The sequence below is a fragment of the Echiichthys vipera genome (genome assembly GCF_963691815.1).
Source record: "Echiichthys vipera genome assembly, chromosome: 1".
NCBI lineage: Eukaryota > Metazoa > Chordata > Actinopteri > Perciformes > Trachinidae > Echiichthys > Echiichthys vipera.
This window is the reverse complement of record NC_139826.1, coordinates 11,596,735-11,617,622: the sequence shown is the minus strand read 5'-3', so window position 1 is coordinate 11,617,622 and position 20,888 is coordinate 11,596,735. Positions and strand designations below refer to the sequence as shown.

Here is a 20,888-nt window from a genome sequence, read left to right as displayed (position 1 = left end):
CTTAAAGCATCAAAACACATTCTAGTATAAATCCAAAAATACAAGTATGAAACTGAAAATGAGAAGAATGTATGAATGTTTTTCAGTCTCGTGATGGAAAATGTTGAGGGGCCCTTGAGCAAAGTGAGCAATCTTAACTGATTCTACGAAGCAGCGAGTATTGCTGGAGTGTGGTAAGTTTTTAAAAACGCCCTACAATGTACAACTTTGGACCTTGCCATGAAGGAGATAAATCATGCTCTTCTTACACCGATCCTGCTTGGAGTGTAGTGAAACTGCTTTTGAAGCACCCTTTTGCAAAGAGATGAAATAACACCTGCAGTATGCTGGGTGCTCTGAGCATTAAAAAGAGACTAAGCTCTCAATGCTGCCAGCAATATGAAGCAGTGCCTCTTTTTATTTGCAAGATAGTGTAAAAATAAGGCAGTGCTGCGTAACTCAGATACCTGTTAGATTGAGTTTTACATGGCTATCGTGGGGCCATTATAAATATCAAACTACTCTGTTATGTGTAAAATGCATCATCATCCAGTGTGTTACAAAGTTACCGCACGTTATCATTAGCAAGCAGCTGTGGCACCAATTAAATAGTATTTCATACTGAATACAAACACAGGGTCAATCAGCCTACATGACATGGAGTTCATGATACACTGCGTGTATTTTTTATTAACATCTTCTATTTATTAGCTTAATTTATCTTTTGTCAGGATTTAAGACTTTTCATTTCTCTGCGCAGGTTTTTCCGCAGAGCTTTAATAATATGACTTGCCATGACATTACAAACACGTCTGTAAAGCCTCACTTACTATAAGACTCATCCTTGATTAGAGCCAGCTTTTGGCTAATGTAATAATTGCCAGCCCCTAAATAATTACAGCAGAGAGTTCTTTACCGAACTCTCTTACTTTGATCCAGCTAATTACGGGGCAACTGCAGCTAATGTTCATTTACACCATGCTGACGGTATGAAATGAGGAACATGCATGGTTTGAGGTGGTAGGTCACGGTGGCATTTTAGTAGAACAAAGTTGACCAAAGAGGAAAAAGTGACAGATGTTAGAAATTTGCAGAAATGACGAATAAATCTATACAAAATTGGCTGAGAGGAAGAAATGTCTTTGGGGTAGAATCAGTGGTTGAATCTGCACACGCCTTGTTGTAAATGGACACAGGGGTGTGTGTTTTGTGAGTGTTACACAAACTCAACCCCCCACAAACTACCAAACACAAGCAAATGCCTGTGAACTGATAAGATCAGTAGTTGAGTCGGCAACACTTGAAGCTGAACCACAGGACCCGAGCCGCTACCGTCCTCTCTCCACTGTTCCTAGATCAGCACAGCACTATGGCGGCTTTTGCCTTTTCCACAACGCCAATGCCAGAGAGACAAGCAAAACCTGGAGCTGACACAAAATGAAAGCTCAGCATGCACAAAAGCCGTGCTAATCCTATTGAATTTCTCAGCATGATCGACAGCGCAAAGTCCACTAATTAATTCAGGATCCTTTTTGAGATCGCTGCACAGCAGACATGGGGAATGTGTGAGGTGTATGTACAGTGCATAGATCTTGTTTGCATGCACACGGTCTTTAAGTATGGATTTAGCTGTTTATGTGTGTGCATTTGTAATAGTCGTTACTGGTTTCCAAAGTATGGCCTTTAGTATATTTCAACTTCATACACAACACTCTAGTGTCCTGCAACAATCACCAAGACTACAAATAGTCCCTTTTAAAGGGGAAAAAATCTTTTTTTTCCCGAACAATTTCTCTTGGGGATATGACTAAAGTGAAGCCATGCTTCTGTGAACATTAAGTAAAGCATAGGACTACAGTAGCTACATATGTACATTTTCTGATGAACAAAGGTTTTGAAGAGAGGATTAGCTAGGGGAATGGATTCTGAACAATGATGCAACTGGCAGCAAGGCGAAAAACAAAGCTAACACTCTGCCTGCCTGCCTATTTGTGTAGACTTACCTTTCATACCGAATTTGGAGCGCCGGCCGTATTTGTTGATGAGAACAAAAAGGACAAGGAGCAGGACGCAAGCGAAGCCAGCCAAACCCACAGCGATGGAAACCTAAGAGAAATGAAATGCTGTGTCAGACTGCTGTGATCACATCCTAATCCTTTCCAGATTTCTGATCACCTTAAATACTGCAAATCAGAGTTTAATCCACTGGATTGTGACTACTGCTTTTTCATAGATTACAGCTATCTGGAAAGAAGGTTCAACTCTTGTCTTGGCTGCGATGTACAGTATTTCAGGTGACAGAATATAATTTAAATATGATTCTCATCTGCAGCCAGACTTACTCTCAGTGCAGTAGGAGGAAAAAAATGGAGCTTCTTTAAAGCCACGAGCCTGGTTTATCATCATCACTACAGTTATTTCTGAAGGTAGTTGAAACTTGAAATGTGAATCATTGGTTAAGTAAAGAATACGTACTGTAAAAAAATAAATAATAATAATTTAGACAGATGCTTTCTTATCAGTTTACACAGTTTGTTTGTTATCATCCCCAACAGGATTTAATGTTTCCATCTTTAATGCACTCTTTAACAATCCAATAAATAGTTGTTTGCTCTTGTCAAAACCACTAGACTAATTTGCTGATCTACCAATGCCATCATTGGTTAGTTAGTTTGTGTTATAATGTGACCTTGGTGTTTTAAAGGGTTATGAACTAACAAAACTAGCAAACTAACTAAACCAATCAAGACAGCGGTGGAATATTACTTTATGTCAAAGGAATCTGGTGGCTTTGAAGAGAGCATAGATAATGGCTTCAGTCCCCTAGGGGAAGGGGCTGTTTAAGGGAAAGGTAAGACAGTGTTTTTCTGCTGCCCCCATCCACAGTAGTACATTTCTTAGCTTCTGTGTCAGTCCTCCTGTCTGCTTCTCAAAACCGGGGGCGTGGCGACCACCATCTACTGCCGGTAATAGGCTACAATGACTATGGATAAGACAACCCCACTTTAAAAAATCCAAATTATCCTTTTAACCTTAACCATGGTATTGTTATCCACTTTCTATCCATGCAACTACAGTGGAATAGCCACCAGCGTTGGTTTCAAAAATACAGAATCCCCCATATTACATAACATTTCAGCAGCACACACTGCAGAATAGTGTTACCACCATCAACATCATTAATGTCCAAACATATACAACTTTGAAAAATGACTGTAACATCGTTTGGTATATTGTAGTCTCTGTGCCTCTGCACTGTATGTCAACACGTAGTACAAACCCAGCCAGGGGTCCTTAACAACAAAAAGCAGTATAGATTTGTGTTGAAACACAGAAGCTCTCTTTTGAGTCCAGGGTTAACATCTTTAGCAGCTGTTTCATCAACATCATTAACAAGAAAACTCACCCCGAAAGTATCTTCATCTGGTCGGCCTGAATCACCATCTGACGGCATTGAAGGAACTGCAACACAAAAACACAAAACAGGCATCAGTGGCTGAGAATAAACATTTTAATGGCTTACTCCCACACATATTTACAGTAAATACCTAGTAAACTGAGTTGAAACTTTTGTATGATTGTATACTGCTGTGTTTTCTAATAAATACTAATAAACTGTATGAACCTGTCTATGCACCTATTTTCAAATTTAATAAGTGTAATAACGCTTACAGAGGTGAATGCACAGCCTAACAGGCTAGAATAAGACAACCTGGTGTGCTGGGATAATCAAGAACATACCTGTATTTTCCACTGAGCAAAATATATACATCATCTATAACTCTTTTGTGATAGATCTCATTGCCTCTTGAAGATATTCCTTTGTGCTTTTTCATTCATGTGTCGCTCATTTCATATGAAATCTTGAATAAAAGCACATTTGCAACTCGTGTTTTTGTGAGTATTGAAATTTAATAAATGTTAAATCACTTATATCTCATCATGGACTGAAGTTCTCCTTCTAAGAAGTGGATTGATGTTAACAGGAAGAACCACGCCACGGTTTTGTGCGATAAAAGCTCGAGACAATGTGAGAAAATGTTGAACAATGCATTTTTATGTGCAGCGGCGGATATAAGGCTTTCACCTCAAAGCCTGCACAGAATTAAATGCACACCTAAGTCTGATACCTGTTACAAGGTTCTTAACAAAGCCTGACATTTGCTATTCAGAGTTTTTACCAGACCAAAGCCTCAGATAAAAATAACAGAAACGCGAATGCATGCTTGTGCTTGTACATACACAAAGAGACAGAATAATAAAACAAGCCGCTTTAGAAAACAGTTATACACTACAAGCAAAAGAACAGAAAAGAATCTCATAAAGCCGAGAGCACCAAATTAGGTGAAATTAAATGAGGTGAAAATTGCACCGCACCAACTCAAACCTGATATCTTTATCTTAAAAAAAACGACCCAATTTTTGCTGGACTCAGCTCAGGTAGTAGTCATATCACTGTCTCAAAAGGAGCCTGTTAAAATGTGACATGTCACACCTTCACAAACGAGAGTTTTGGCAAACGGCATAGGTCTGGAGAGTGAAAGGAGAAGAGGACAGGAGACAGAGCCATGAAATGAAATGAACTGGTGTCAGGGATACTCCAGTCTGAGGCCTCCAGCCAGGACATCAGAGAGTAATTGCGGGCAAATTAATGGCCACATGGTAGACTGGCTGCCACTGGCTCAGACACACACAGTACACTAAAGTGCATTGCTCTGTGTAAGTGTGTGTGCCCTAACTACTATCTCTCTGTCCCTCCTACCTAGCCTTCATCCCTCTCTCCTCTCCTCCCTCTGCCCTCCTCTCTCCTCAGCAGTATTAGTATCAGTCAGCCTGTCAGTCTCCCTTCACACACCACTGCTATAATGCTTCACACTCTCATCACCTAAACACCTCTCCCTCACCTGCCTCACTCCCAGAAGCTGTGCCAGTGTGCATGTATGTGTGGCAACATGAAGTCGTTGCCGGCCGAATGCAGCTCGTCAGCCAGTGGGCGTCCATTCGTCTCCATCCCTGAGCTTTATAATTCACGGCTGATTAGAAAGAATGGCCTCATATGGAGATGGAAGAAGACTCTGATGAAGGTCAGAGATCAGACCAGCCCACTTAGTTTAAGCTGTCAACAGTGAAGCTGTCACAACAGCCTGAGGCCAAACCACACACCACACACAGGAGATTTACGATGCAGTGTGCGAGCCAAACTATCGTTCCAGCAGTATGACTACACTTACCGCTTCACAAACATTCACACATCACCAGCTGTGATGGGGTGGGAAACTAGCTTGTTTACATTTGTGTACATTATTTAGGGGTTAGAGAGCAGATATTAAAAACATTAAGTTGCTCATACAATTCTCATTACAGAGTATGACTAAAATCTGGGGTGGCCTAAAAGGGGAATGGCTGAAGTGCATTCCACATGACAGCTACGTGCCTTGGTCAAATTCAGGATTATTCTTTGGCCCTTCCTCAACAAGTGACCCTCCACAAGACTACTTGCCAACCTTAAAACCCCATAATAGAGAGAATTTGGAAACAAATTGCAGGACCCTCCCCCCAAGATAATGTAGAGTTTTAGAGACTTGTTTCCTGTATGCTGGTGACTTTTTTAAGAATGAATATATGACAAAATAATCCACTGAAACAGCATTTTAATGTTAAATTTGACAGTTAAATTTCAGGAAAGAATACAGAATGATTTATATATTATAATTCATATATTGTCTGTCCAAGTCTATGTACACCACTGCTGCTTTCAGTGATTGCAAATGTTATTATATTATGACAATAATGCCACTGCAGCAAATACTGTGGGTCATTTAAGCAGCACAACTGTAGTGTAAACTTGACAGAGCAAAAATAAATAATCTTTATGCATCTGAAATAGCGGAGAAGCAGCTCTGCCCTACACTCTGCTCTGTTCACATTTTAGAGAGTGTAATTAATATTTTCCTGTTAATGATGTATGATAACCCCGGGAGATAACCAGGAAATCAAGAGGAGCAGTGAATGTCGAATTATAGCTTACTGTAGCAACCGTACGTAGGCAAGTCTATCCAACTTTGGATTTCTCGACATGTTGGTCAAATGTGTCAAATACTGACGTTTTATCACAACCTTCGGTGCAAAATGCACCAGGCGTTCAACTGTAAACCCATCAATGGTGATATTTGATGCTCAGACAAAGTGCTCCAGGATTAGCACTGGACTTTCACCCAGCAGACTGTGGTTCGTGTCCCTTTCATGTCCCATGTGTCCTCTAGTTACGTACTGTAGGCCTATTCAGAGCGCTGACAAGTAAAGCCAGAGGGTCCTGACAAAATGGCAGTATTTAATGAGTTGGGACGAGGACAGGCTGAAATCTGCCACAGTAATCAACAGGTGCAGCAACAGTAACTAAGCAGAGTAGGGCACAGTGAATTGCTGATCAAGGCTTGAAAGTCCAAGTTTATGGAGACCTGCTTACCGCCAGCAGAAGTACTGTGGGTGTACATGTCACAGCACTGAGAGAGGGCATGGATATGTATGAAAGTAAAGCAGGGCATCACTGAAGAATCAACTCTACCATAAAAAGGCAGAGACATGTCGGGTGAGTTTTGGAAACCACAAGTCACTAAGCAGCTGCTTTAAAGATCTGAAACAACCTGAAAAAGCAGGTTTGACTCTGAGGTCGCCAGTTTAAATCTCTTGACTGGCTAGGGTGATCCAAGCAAGAAAGGTGAATGTTAAATTTAACCTGCCCTCTCTCTGAACAATTTGCTTGAAACCTTCCTGGAGATTAATAATACTATCTGGGTCTAGAAAACTGTGTGTGTGTGTGTGTGTGTGTGTGTGTGTGTGTGTGTGTGTGTGTGTGTGTGTGTGTGTGTGTGTGTGTGTGTGTGTGTGTGTGTGTGTGTGTGTGTGTGTGTGTGTGTGTGTGTGTGTATGGTGTGTATGTGTGTGTGTATGTATGATGCCAAACAAACCAGTAGTAAAATTCCAAACCAAATATAGATTACAGGCTTAAATTTGAAAATACAAACACTCACCTAGTTCCACTATTTCTGCAAAAGAGAAGACAGAGAAAGTCACACTATGTCAATAGATTGACACGAGGGATTAACCTTGGAATATTGACCATGGGGAGAAATTTGCTAGTCGTTGTGGGTTTATTCCCGCTCCGTGTGAACTCAGGTTGAACTGCAAGTGAACAGGCTACCTTACTGAACTGTGGATGAACCCTGGCTGCCATCCAGCCAGCAGGGATCAGCTCCACAACCTGCACCCTGCGAAGGGAGATTTTAATAAAAACTACAAGCTCCCAATAGTTCCTTCACCTATGAAAGAACCTCTTATTCATACAAAAAGTAGTTCATCAAGAAATTCCACTAGTCTCAGACTTGTTCCAACCGTGATGCTCATTTACAAAAAGTGGGCCATGGTGGTTCAGGGAATTACTTTGCATTATCTATTCTTTCTACCGTGCTTTTATTCATATTTAAACCCAGAAGAATGAATGTGTTGTTCAGGCAGTAAAAATGTATTAATAACCCTTGTATAAATGGCATTTTACCCATGAGTATACTTTCACTTGTGATTATGAGGACATCATTGCTGCCAGCTGCCAACAGTGCATCACTTATCAAGCACAACCTTAGTGAGGAATAGCTACCAAGCAAATAATCGACTCACCATCTACATCAATGTCCGGGGCCATGAGGAAGTGACCGTATACAGTCTTGGTGACCGTTCCCAAAGGGTTACTGGCCTCAAGAGTGTAGTTTCCATTGTTGATGTGTGTTGGGTTCTGGAAGGTCAGACAGCCTTCCAGATAATCCTGGTAGAAGTCCATCTCAGTTCGGATGTAATCATTCTGGAGAATCTCCTTTTGCTTGTAGAACCAGCGCAACTTGGGATGGGGGTAACCCCGAACCGTAAACTCGATGCAGGTATCGTGGCGCTGCTCAGGCTCAGCCAATCTCAGGATGACTGGAGGAACTGCAATGAAGAAGAAATAAACCATGTCATTTACATGACAAATATCCATTTAATGCATATTGACACTCTACAGGAGGGAACGACCAGAATAAGCAGTTCCTGGATCACCCAACTGTTCTATCTTATCTCTTGAAACCCTCATCAGTTTGTCTGATTGTTGTTTTATAATGTAACTTGAAAGAGGTAGGCACTTCCTTTACAGTTGAAACACATATTTCTCTTGCTACGTAAAACATCAGAATCAGAATCAGAATCAGAATCAGGTTTATTGCCAGACAATTTTCATTGCTAGGAATTTGACTTGATTTGACAGTGCCTACATAAATATAAACATGAACACAAGCAAAACTAAACATATGGCATTGAATTATATACATGAAATATAAGTGACTGTATTTGTATGACCAGTGCATGACTGCATATGGCCAGTGCAGTACTAATGTTTAATTTGAGATTACGGCTTTGGCCAATAATCTGTGTTCAGTCAGATGTCATTCAGGTATATTTGACATAAGATTAGGGATGTATAGTATTTGTTCAACTTTCATTGATCAAATTGTCAAATTATGTAGGTGCAATGCTTGTAAAATCTGAGGATCTTGCTTGAGTGAAATACTGTTGATTTGTCATGAAAACTATTTATTTAATGCTTCAGATTCACATGCGCTTCTAACATGACATTGGACAGCATCCATTTTTGCTTTGATTCCTCATGACTTCTTTTCTCTATTGAGAAAGTGGTTTATGATGGCAGACATGGGGTTTTGCCTGGAAATAATATATATGTAGTTAAAAACATCTCTGAGTAAAGGAATGAAAAGTGATTTTTTTTTTGTACTTTTAAAGACCTTTATGTGTTGAGAAAGTTCCACAGCCCTTGGACTGATGAAAACCTGTCCTTATTCTTTGATGGACCCTTTAAAAAAGATACAGCAGCATACTAAACAGAAAGCTGTTTCAATTTTTTCTGAGAAGCATGACATTTAGGAGGCAGGTTTCTTACCTAGCAGTGGCAAAAAGCCTTTTACTGTGTGTTACATATTGCAGCAGTACATGGGACGGTAAGGAAAACAAATAGGTAGAGCAACTCCTCTCATTTGAAACAGACAGAAGGAACCCATCTGCATAAATAAGCACATAGCCGGTTTTCTGACATGCAGCAACACACTTCTAAATCCACAACGCTGCCATGCTGAGAGGCAATTTATCAATTTAATACCATCAAATACATTTCATAAACAATTCATCCACTGATTTGTCTTTGCAATGAGTCAGTCTTGCAGCTACATCATCAAAAGGAAATATTTGGCAGTCATATTACCTGGCAGACTCTCTCTGTGTCTGTGCTACATATTGGACCCACCCCCCAAACACCACTACATTACTTTGTCTCTAGCTGGGCCTCACTGAGGCCTGCAGTTTCTAAAGGCTTTAGTGAGCAATCCTATTTACATTTACTAGATCATTTTCTCATGTGTTTATGTTGCCATTCAGACAACCCTGCAGCTGTCCCAATGAATCCCCACCTGCAGTTTCATGCAATGTGTTACTAAATAATACATGTTTTCTAATTTAAATTTGAAGAAATAAGACTGGGGTTATATAAGTCATTTAATAAATAAAAATACACACTATTTGATGATTACAGGCACCAAATGGGGAATTTTCATGACTTCACAGACTTCACGGATTAAGCTGTTTAGAGGCTTCAGAGAAAAAGGTTTTTTTTAGGCTGATATTGACTCCCCCATACCTATGACCCTCTGTACGCTGTGTATGTTATGTACTTTCCATGCCTCCGGGTTCCCATTACTGTAAGATATCACACCGGGTATACTATAACCAGCTTTTCTGTGTGAGAAAAAAAAACAGCATGGCAACATGCTCATGAGGACAATGCTGCTGACAAGCTAAAGTTTAGCAGTTGTAATGTTTACAATGTTCACAATCTAAGTTTAGCATGTCATACGAACCACGAAGTAAAGCTGAGGCTGGTAGAAATGTAGGTGTTTGGTGCAAATATCTGCAAAAACTCAAATAATTAGTATAATATAACATTTTAATGTTAAGTTAAAATATTGACCTCATAATGGCACCATATTATAGGTAGAGGATGTTACAATTTATCCTGAGAGGGGCATTGTCTGAATAACTGAAGCCAATTTCATGGCATTCCATCCAATATCAAGACATTTTACTCAAAATGACAAATGATGAAGATGAAATGTCAGAAGATGACCAAAGTCAGTATGCTTTGAATGTCGTTTCAACATTTGGTGATGTTGAGGTATTTCAATGGATAGGTGAAATCTTTCACCTGCTGATGTTGCCAAGGTAAAGGACCGATAATCCCCAAAGTCATAAAGATTCATCCTCAGGTGACTATGAATGTCGGTACAAAGTTTAATGGCAATACATGTGATAGTTGTAGAGATATATAGAGGTAGTGCAAAGTCGTAATAAAATTACCCATTACTTAAACAACATAGAAGCCTGGAGCTTTTGGGGGCTCCTGGTGGTCCATGGACATAGGGCACTTGTCCCTTGGCCCATTTTGACCACTTGGTAATCCAGTTTTGGAGTTCAGAATAGGAAATACTTTTCTGATGTGGTCAGACAACATATTTTATGAACTACTTATTTTCTAGCATAACCTCACCCTTATTGTAAAGACTACACGTAGGCTCTATCGTTAATAGACATTTATAGACTGTGCTTGATTAATAGACAAATGATTGTCAGATAAATTAACAAATACAGCTCTCGTTATTGTAACTACCCTTGAATGCATATCAATGTATATCTCGTGTTTTCAAGCCAAATAATCATCCAGTAAAAAGATGAAAAAAGTACTCATTGTTCTTTGAAAGCTGTCATTTCATAAATTGCTTTGGTGATATTCTTCCTGCTAGACAACAGTGACAATGAAGTAATTCAGTTGCACTGAAGGCCAACAAAAGTGTATGTGTGAAAATGCTGGTGTGGGGGCGTGTGCAGAGCTGTGATTTTGAGTGCAGACAGAAAGTGAAAAGATAGAGATGAGAGAAAAGAAAGATAGAGGAGGGAGGATGAGGATGAGCACCAAGTGAGAGTGGCGTACAGCTGTGTTGCATAAAGAAAGACCGATAGGGAGAGAGAGAGAGAAGAAAAAAAAATCTCTTGATGGACAGTTAGGGACCGGTCCCGTTTCCCCTCAGCATGGCTGATACCCCAGCCTCAGTCAATACAATACGAATCATTACAATGGTTCATGGTGGTCCATAACAACATGGTGTCCTTGTGGTGCTCATTTACTGTAGATGACAACCTTTGATAACTACATGCCTTTGATCAGTGAGAACAATGAATGCAAGGTTAGCTGTGCAATGTTATCTAGTGGTAACACTGACATATTTCAAATGCCATGTTCCAGCTAGATAGGACATCATGGCTGGTGGTGACAGGGGAGTTTAATTTCCCTTTGGGTCTAACCACATTGTGATTAAGATCTGAACCTGTAAGAAGCAGCGCAGTGGTATTATACGGGCTCTTTAGGGATACAATCACCTAATTTCCTCATAATCACTCATCGTTATAGTTAAAGTCTCAAGGAACAGAACCACTTACCTAGGTGTTAGTTAGTGTTTATTCTTAATAGCCAATACTGTAGGACTATAAGAAGAACATGGTAAATTGTGAGTCCACAATGCTGTAGAGATGCTATTGTTCCAGGCAACAGCATAACAATAGGTCTGTAGAATTTGCATTGTGGTTAATTACAGTTTCGCTAAAATAGGGAACTCATCTTTGAATGCAGAGAATGTTACTTGACGGCTGGTAATTTTTCTGTCAATCAGATTACTCCCTAATCAGAGCAGCAGTTTAAGCTATTTTATGACATTTCCAGAGACAATAGGCTGCACAAGGGGGGAAATGTAATTACCATCGGAGCATGTGGTGAAAAATTAATAAGTTAATTCGCAGCACCATCAGAGTCAACAGGAAAAAAAATCCCCCCGGAGATGTACATCCATAGAGGGTCCGGGTGGAGGAAGCCCTAAAGACTAGATGTTACAAAGTCAATCTGTCATTCCAGCATAGTCCTTAGCAGCTCTACTTCTGTAGGGAGTTTTTGAATTGGTGACAAATCTCCCCTGTCCTGTAGCGTGATGCATTGCAAACAGCCACAATAGATTGTGCTACAACAGCAAGCTTGCTACTACAGAAAAATGTCAGGCACCTTTAATAAATATTAGCTTTGAATACAGTCTGTCCCACATCTGCCCAGGGACCATCCACAGGGTGAACTTCAATAAGAGCTGACATGTATAGTGTAATTTATTAGAGGAACATTCTGATGGTTACCAAATCATTGCTTTATCATTGCTTAGGGTGTTTCCCCCACCCCCTATTTTCTCTTTCCGCTCAGATCAAGGCTGAGCTTTCATGTGGGCTGGAGGGTATATTCTTGCTAATTGGCTACATCAATTTCACTTGGTTTGTAACTGTGCAACACCTCATTGCATTTTAAATGTACCTGCATAATTTGGCTGTTCTGCTTGATAAAGGCGATTCTTTTTCTGTTGTAAATTATTCTCTTAGACTGTCAGTGCCAGTAATACAAGATATATTTCAAGCCCCAACATAACTACATCACAAAAGACATCCTATTCCAAAGAAAACTTAGTGTTCTTGCCTTCAAGCTTTTTCTGTCTTGACGTGACTGTTCTTTGCCCTCCGATTTTGTCCAGTTAATAAAAAACTCAATGGTGACCATTCCTGTTACAATCTACATGCTAGAACATTGGAAATATAGAAGAGAACTGAAAAACATAAAAAAATCTCTACATAACTAAGTCTATAAAAATGTACACATTAATCCTGATCTAGCATACGTTGTTACTGATTCAAGATAATTCAAGGTGATTTAACAAGACTGGCAGGAAACATAGTCAATATTTCCCCTGGCTTCTTCATTGAGCATGGTTTGTTAATTAAAATAGCTGCAAAAGTCCTGTCTCCTATAAAATGTGTTCATAAGGGTCCACCCCCAACAATGTTTTAGTGTGAAATACGGAATTTTCTGCATTCTGATGAATTTGAATACATCAATTTGTGCCTTTTCTGCATCAATATATGGTGGAAATGGTACATCCTGCTTCTTCTCAGGCAATTTCAACCATTATTAAAAAGGCACTACATGGGCTAACCTCATTTCTCTCTGCCTCCCTTGCATTTTGTCTAATCCACCTCTGTTTGATGAATGCACTGAGCCAAAAATGCTAGGTATTTTTAAGGTGTTGTTGGGCCAGCCAAATATCTTAACAAAAAACAGTGTGCTGTTTTATGACAAAAAAAAAAAAGACAAGACAACAAAAACAAACAGTTGTGTCGGCCCAAAAGGCACAACGGCCCATCGGGAAAGAGCCAGATGGTCAGTCCAGCCCTGGCAGAAACAAGCTTCACACACTGACATAATGTATCATCACCTATTAAGTTGATATGGTGAACTTGTTAGCAGCAGTTGCCTATTTATTTACACATCTAGCAGACCTGGTGCACTATCATTATTCAGAGTAATGTTTCTGGACACCTGGAAGATTTAAATCCAATATTCATTCTCCTTTTACTGTAGCTTTGTTTTGCTCCCTGCCAACTCCTGAAAAGAATGTGTCTTTTTAACAGCAAAATGCTGCACAATGTTCACAAGTTAGTAGCTAACTCCTTACATATTTGGTGCTGGGCAGGAAGTGTACAGTCTGTTTATCAGAGCTTTTCCTGCCTGCTGCCTCTGGAAAAAACATTAATGAAAGCAGTGAGAGTGAACCAGAACAGTTAAGTTATGGTGCCAGAAAACTACGGGTGTGAGCTCTTCTGAAAAACCTGGTGGTGTTAGCTGTTCCCTGTAGTCAGTCAAAATCACAGCCAGCATATCTACTGTTTTTAAACCCAGCCAGGCTATTTTGTCGAGCCCCTGACCAAATAATTACAGTAGCTGTAGAACATTGACAGTCTGGGTTTCCTTTGCAGGTATGTCTGCCCCTCCCATTCAGACAGATTTCTAGCCTGCCAGATCTTGGGGAAGCCTATAACTACCATTCATCTCATGTTCAGGGGGTTTAAGACAATGGTTAACAGAGGATCGTTATAGTTACCAACATATTTGGGGTTGTACGTCCAGTGCATATTCCCAGGCTCTAGGAATTCAGATCAAACTATCAAACTAGGCAGCACTGATCAAATATGCATCAAGATTCTGTTACTATATTGTCTAGGTGTTTTTAAAACCACAATGGCTGCTTTGTTGCTGTGATTAGGTGCAGGTGATGTTTTATGGCTTTGATTGGTTGTAGGTCTATCCAATTGCGTCCTGAGGCATTTTGGTCTGCACCTTGGAATTAGAGGTTCCAGACTAATATGCATTTGTGAATTGTTCTGGTGTTGCCAGGTCAGGACATTGATGTATGACTCACAAAATAACTGACTGGCAAGACTGACTATGAAGCTGTTAACTGTACGATTCTCACTTTATCACTCAAAGTAAATAACAGTATTTTACAATTTTGCTGTCTTTTGGTGTACTGGATTATAACCAGCCTGGCTGCAAAACCATGTCAGTCCCCGGATGAGTTGATGGCCTCTATTATATGGATGAATCACTAGCTCAGTGGTCACTACACAAGCAGTGTTATTTGTGATCAGTAAACACTGCTGGTGTAACACCTTCAACCGCAGCAATTTCACATTTTAAGCATTAGTCATATAGGATCTATAAAGAGTGAGCAAATAAAATCCAATACCTAAGAAAAACGACTACAAAATATTACAGATTTTATAGTGTCAGAACTGATGATATATCTGTTACTGACTCATCACGATTGATGGAGGTTGTTAGTCAGTACAGATGTTCACACTACATTTATCCCTGGGCTAATGTGTGCCAACCCCACATTTAATCAAGAGCAAACAGCATGACAACCTAGCATTTTTAACCTCACCAGTAGCATGGTTCTTGGAGAGGCAATATCAGATTGCCAGTCCACCACTTTGGTCAATACCAAAATATTTTACTTGAGAGCTATTGGATTAATTTCTATGAAATGTGGTACATACATTCATGTTCTTCTTGGATCATTATCAACACCTTGTTTTACTTGCTTAGCTAATGACCTTTAGGCTTAGCTGCACTTTGTGCTAATAAGCAAATGTTAACATGCCAATACACTAGAGTTATATGATAGTATGCAAGGGTAAATCTACCAAACATTTACTTGCTGTGCATACTATCAGCCATGATGTCCTGCTGCACAGCTGTAGACTGTTAATGCCATTGAAAGATGATCAACATCTCTTTTAACTGTAAGTTTATAAGTGAAATGTAACCGTCAAAATATGCTGGCCGCATTAATTTGTGCATTATATGTACATCTTGGGTCAAACTACTGAATTATGCAAATTAGGGGATTCACTGAAGATATTTGAAAGAATAAGCCTATATTTTATATCAATATACCTACCTTAATATAACACATAGGCAGCATAAAAATGGGGTCTGCATCTTAAAGTAATACAGAGTATATTAATTTCAAGGGAATAACGTTTTTTCTTATTAACATGCAAATTTAGTTTAGTTATAGTTGAAGCAGGTAATATTTAAGGATAACATGTATACATTTGAAATGTGCAACATTTGTTGAGAATGACTGTGTCTGCTATGGGCTTAAATGTAGCCTTTACGTCAGTCATGCCCCCATAAATTGAATCATAAGAGAAATCCAACTCACATTGTACGTTGAGCTGAATGGAGGAGTTGGTCATTCCCACCACGTTCTCTGCAATGCACGTCAGCTGGAAGTTGTTGTCATCTCGACTGATGTTGGAAAGCGTCAGGTTGATAGAGTGAATGTTCGGCCAGTAAACATTAGACTAGGGAAAGAAAATAAGAGACACAGACAGAGAAAAGGGATATATTTAGGTATGTAAAGAATATACATGTGCCCAGGGCTAGAATTGAAGCACACATCTGTGATATATAGTACATTTTGGCACTGTGACTGACTGATTTATAACTTTACACCTCTAGGTAGCCAAATACAACGGTTATGCTTCCCCTTCTTACATTCAGTTGGCCAGATTTCCCAATAATTCACTCATCCTGAAGACCTACAGTATCTGTCTACCCTAAAACATCTGAGGCTGAGGCTGAGGTGACTTTCACTGCAAGCACTGAAGACACAGATGACAAATACAGCCACTCAACATTTACAGACACTGCTGTTATATCTTCTTGCTGTTAATCTCTGCTGTTGTTATGGCTGTGACGTCCCTGGGGCCTGGGTTAGCCGGCTCACTGCAAGTTCAGTCCAGGACTCTCAGTCTTACAAAATTAGCTTATTTTGCATAGGGAGCTACAAAAAAGGTCAAACTAGATTTTTAAGTTCTTCAAAGCAGGTTTAGGCCCTGCTCAGACTGAGTGTGTCTTAGCAGCCCGGGACAGCTTTTTGTAATTGTTTCAATGAGAATTAAGCATTTAGCTTGCTGTCTGTGTTGCAGAGTGCCTTGTGTTTTTGCATGAGCTCCCTGAATGCTTCAAGTTGAGAAAGGGTGATTTGGTGGTTGCCTAGTAGCAAGAATAACAAAAAGGTGTCTGCTGCGCCTCAGGTTTTCACCCTGCAAAATGTACTCTGTCTTATCAGGGCCTTAAAATGTATCAGGAGCTGTTGTCATAGCAACAAGTTATAAAGCCCGTTCTTGCAAAGGTCCATGCAAATTCACAGTTAGGTGGATTGTGAAATAAACTCATTTTTATATACAATATGCTATGATATAATTGTGATTTTAGATGGGAATATGCAGGCTATTCAGAAACCATTACGATCTGTGGGTGAAATTATCACACATTTCTTTCCTTTTTTGGATTAACACTTAAATACTTGATGAAGCACCCAATTAAAGAAAATAGGCACAAAGAAACCAATCAAAATTTAGTATCGGAGAATATGAGCAAAAAGACATGTCGTTAAAAGACCAAGCAGCAGCAAGTTCTCAGCGGTATGAATATTATCTCCTGGAACCAGGTGGCTCATTATTGGTGTTATGATCAATGCTGCAACAATACATTTTTTGCCCTCACATTTGTGAGAACCACACTAATAGCGTAAACATCATCACTCATTGGTAACTGGATTTACTCACAATAACTGACTGCCTGGCTACATCCTGCCTCCTGCATGCTCCACGTAGGCGCTATCCCTAAATTAGCATTCCCATATTTAGGATATTTCTATTTAGTGAGAACGCATTTGACGCGGACAACCTCCTGTTGTGTGTTATATGTGAGAAAGGACAACTTTGTATAATGTATGCACCTGATTCGTCGAATACTTTCCATCTTGGAAAACGGGTTTAGTGTGTGTGTGTGTGTGTGTGTGTGTGTGTGTGTGTGTGTGTGTGTGTGTGACTGACCAGGTGTGTGTTGATGGAGTGCAGGCCACTGACAGTCCAGTCCACTTCAGGCAGTGGTGATCCAGATCCATTGCAGCTCACCGTCACATTGTCTCCCTCCATCACCAACACACTGCTGTGGCTCACACTGATCTCTGGTAAGTCTGAAAATAACATAGTGTATGTTCATGTTAATACACACCTGTCACTGTCTGTGTCTACGTATTTTGACACCAAATCAATTAACCACTTTTCATTAATTTAACAGAATTAGTACAAAGGAGGGAAGAGGCACACACACACACACACACACACACACACACGTTAGGTGTCACAGGGATGAGTCACCACCAGGAGATAATACTGCAGAGTCTACAGGCTCTGTCAGAGTCAAAGCACAGCTCCTCACATCAGATTCACCCTCTGAACTCTGTCACACCTCTTCCCCTTACCGCCTCCACTCGTCTCTCTGCTCCTCTTCTTTTTCCTCTATGTCACCTTTGACCCTTTCCTTCATTCTCCTGCTTTTTCTGTCTCCTTCCATTAGCCATTCTCAAAGCTTTTGAACCTCCACTTTTCCCTTTTTTTCTGCTACATTATTGTACACAGAGAAGCTGCCTTTACCCGCTGTCATGTGTCCACCTCCCCCACCACAAAAAAAACCACACATTTCAACACACTTCCATTGTAAATTGTGTTCTAGTAGAGACTGATTGCAATCGTATGCTATCTCTATTGTTTGAAATTGATATAAAGACAAATTATATAATGGCTTATGAAGTAAAATTTTATTTCAGAATTGTTTTTAAAACCTGGAATATGTCCTGGGTCAATTTAACCTGATGGATACCAGAGACAAAAGTGAAAACAATACAAGGGTTTAAAGCACATCACACGCTCACTCCTTCCTCTCCTCCTTCTGACATCTTACCGCAGTTGTGGATGTACATGTTATGCAGACGTATCTTGGAGGCTCCGTTCCTGCAGTACAGCTGCTGTGTGTGGAGCCCGGCCTCTCCTCTCTGCTGCCAAAGCTGGATCCAGCGGATATCGCAGCCGCAGTCAAAAACCACGCCGTCCAGACGCCTAAAACAACAATTAAGAAACAACACGATCATCAATGACAATAACACCATTCCAAATCTGTAACTGTTTATGTCACAGAAATGTCTGGGGCCATATTTTATAATTAATCATCAAAAAGTGGGTGTTGGTCTTATGTGTCTTTGGTAAAAATGGCACATGTACATGATAGCTCATTAGAAAAAAACAGGTTGTGCATGCAATGACAGAAGGTCCAGCTGAAGAGAGAGTTGGTCTGCAATGTCTATGAAAAAAATATAAGAAAGCTGTTGACACAAATGTGAAAAGCTCTCTTGGCCATTTTGCATTTTGGAGACATGGAAATTTCACTTTTTACAATTTGGGGCTTCTAACATAAAATATTTTTGGTGCAACTTCGGGAGCACAAACCTGTTTGATATAAAGGCAAAAGGTGATAGGAAAAAGAAGGTCTCACTCTACCACTCTCTCTTATCCCGAACCCCCACCCCTCAAATCCCATTGGTCCCGCTGCAACCGCACTGTATGCACCCCTGATATTTACGCCCCCAAAAACGAGCTAAATTCAGTTATATCTTCACCGACATACATATTAATATAACATGACAGCAGTCTACAACTACGCAGGAAATACGCCTGTTTTGTAGGACTGAAGATGAGGAATTTAGATCCCAGTATTTCCCAGGAATTCTCACGAAAATGTGGGAGGGAAAAACAACAGAAAAGCAAAACTGTTTGGCATGTGTTTGCATGTATGTATGTGTGCACCTGTGTTAAAGTTATGAAGACTATCACATGGACTGGAATAAGATAAACACATCCAATCCTCAATTAATGCTGCAACACAAAGTCCACTGTACATCTAAATCAGACTGCACAGTAGCATTCAATAGGTGAAGCATTGTTTACATACATAAACCATACATTTGTAACAACACATTCAACAATTAAATACCCATTACTCAAACTACAAGCGGCGTAACATGTCGAAATGAATGTATTTGACAGGGTGTCTGCCACTCCACACTGGTCTGGTTTGATGAAGTAACACAGTGTAAATCCAGTATGATAAGGCTAACTTCATGCATTTATACTCAGACGTATTAAAACTGATACTATTAAGAGCTAATCCGCGGATTCTGACTCGTTAGCAGTGTTTTTTTTTTCAAGTTCAGAAATAGTGTACTTTTAAGAAGAATGGTTCTACTACTACATAAGCTGAAAAAAAAACATTAAATGGAATATCTGAATGAAAACCATCTTGTCTATTGTAACTTCAGTCTGCTGTGCACACACTTAACCTTCCCTATTAGCAACAGCAACAAAGGAGCAATAACAATCTTCAGGTGAGGAAAAGCGACATTACAGACAATGCTGTCTATTAATAAGCAACATTCTTCACAGTGTCAATGCAGTTAACAGTTTCAATAATTAAGTCACATTTCATAAATAACACTCTGGCATGTATACAACCTTTACTCACTGCTGACACTTGTCACGTACAGAGGCTTTTTAGGACTACCTGGAGCTGTTTAACGGTCTGGGTTCTGCGCATCAAACTAGGACTAGGACACACGTTTCACAGTTTAAAACACAAGGTTAACATTTTTTTTAAACTGTCTGTTGTGGGGAGCAGTTACATATAAATTGACAGCAGGACAGCCTTCTATGCTCGTGCTCGTACATGTGCAATCGTGCTGTGCCGAAACTCACCTCTCTCAACCGGGCCAGGGCCGAGAAGTGTATCGTGGCAATGAACTCACACTTGTCCAACACACTAGACTTTAGCTGTGAAACGTGCTTGGGCACAGTACGAATGTCAAGTGCGAGTGCGCCCTTAGTCCCTGTGATGTCACCCATAGGTTTCTGAAGACCTATTATGGAGCTCAGTATGAGGTACTCAGTGCTCTTGACGTTGCCATCTTGGCAGCGGCTGACTCCACCTGCTCCCAACTAATCCAAAAAACGGGTAAAGAGGTGGAACATGGATGTAGCTGAGGAGGGGTGAATGAAGCCGCCAATCTATGCTAGCCACCTGCACCCATCTGTCACTCACAGTGGCCCAGCCTGTAATTATGAACTTTAGGCCTTAATATAATTTAAACAGTTGAGTTAAAAAATTCACCCCTGTACAGGTGTCATGAATTGGATAGTTAACTACAGAGACTGAAATTGATTTTTGTACCAGTCTGTAAACATGTTTATTGCTGCTTCAACAAAGTAGAAATTATTTAAATCATCAAACCTGAAGAAAAAAAATGAAGGACAACACGGCAGCTTTTAAATGTGAGAAGGTCAAAGGTCAAAGCAGTGTTCCGGCTATCTCAGGCTGAATTAGCGGCAGGCAGGTATCATTAGGCTTCTCTGTGCATACAATTGACACTCACAGTCCGGTGCAGTGTGAGGAGTCACGTTATTCTACGTTGTACCCCACCTCTGCATTT

The 20,888-nt window shown here is 40.1% G+C and overlaps 1 protein-coding gene across 1 annotated transcript in view; it reads right to left on the bottom strand.

Annotated features, from left to right (window-relative positions):
- The window catches only part of ntrk3b (neurotrophic tyrosine kinase, receptor, type 3b), a gene marked incomplete at both ends in the record, with an annotated part of 192,526 nt that overhangs the window by 81,902 nt on the left and 89,736 nt on the right, over positions 1 to 20,888 (bottom strand). The window contains 7 exons of the mRNA XM_083911883.1: positions 1,983 to 2,085; positions 3,386 to 3,441; positions 7,011 to 7,025; positions 7,654 to 7,959; positions 15,723 to 15,864; positions 17,404 to 17,546; positions 18,314 to 18,468. Of these exons, the coding sequence (XP_083768009.1) occupies positions 1,983 to 2,085; positions 3,386 to 3,441; positions 7,011 to 7,025; positions 7,654 to 7,959; positions 15,723 to 15,864; positions 17,404 to 17,546; positions 18,314 to 18,468 (920 nt within the window). The remainder of the gene's footprint in view (positions 1 to 1,982; positions 2,086 to 3,385; positions 3,442 to 7,010; positions 7,026 to 7,653; positions 7,960 to 15,722; positions 15,865 to 17,403; positions 17,547 to 18,313; positions 18,469 to 20,888) is intronic.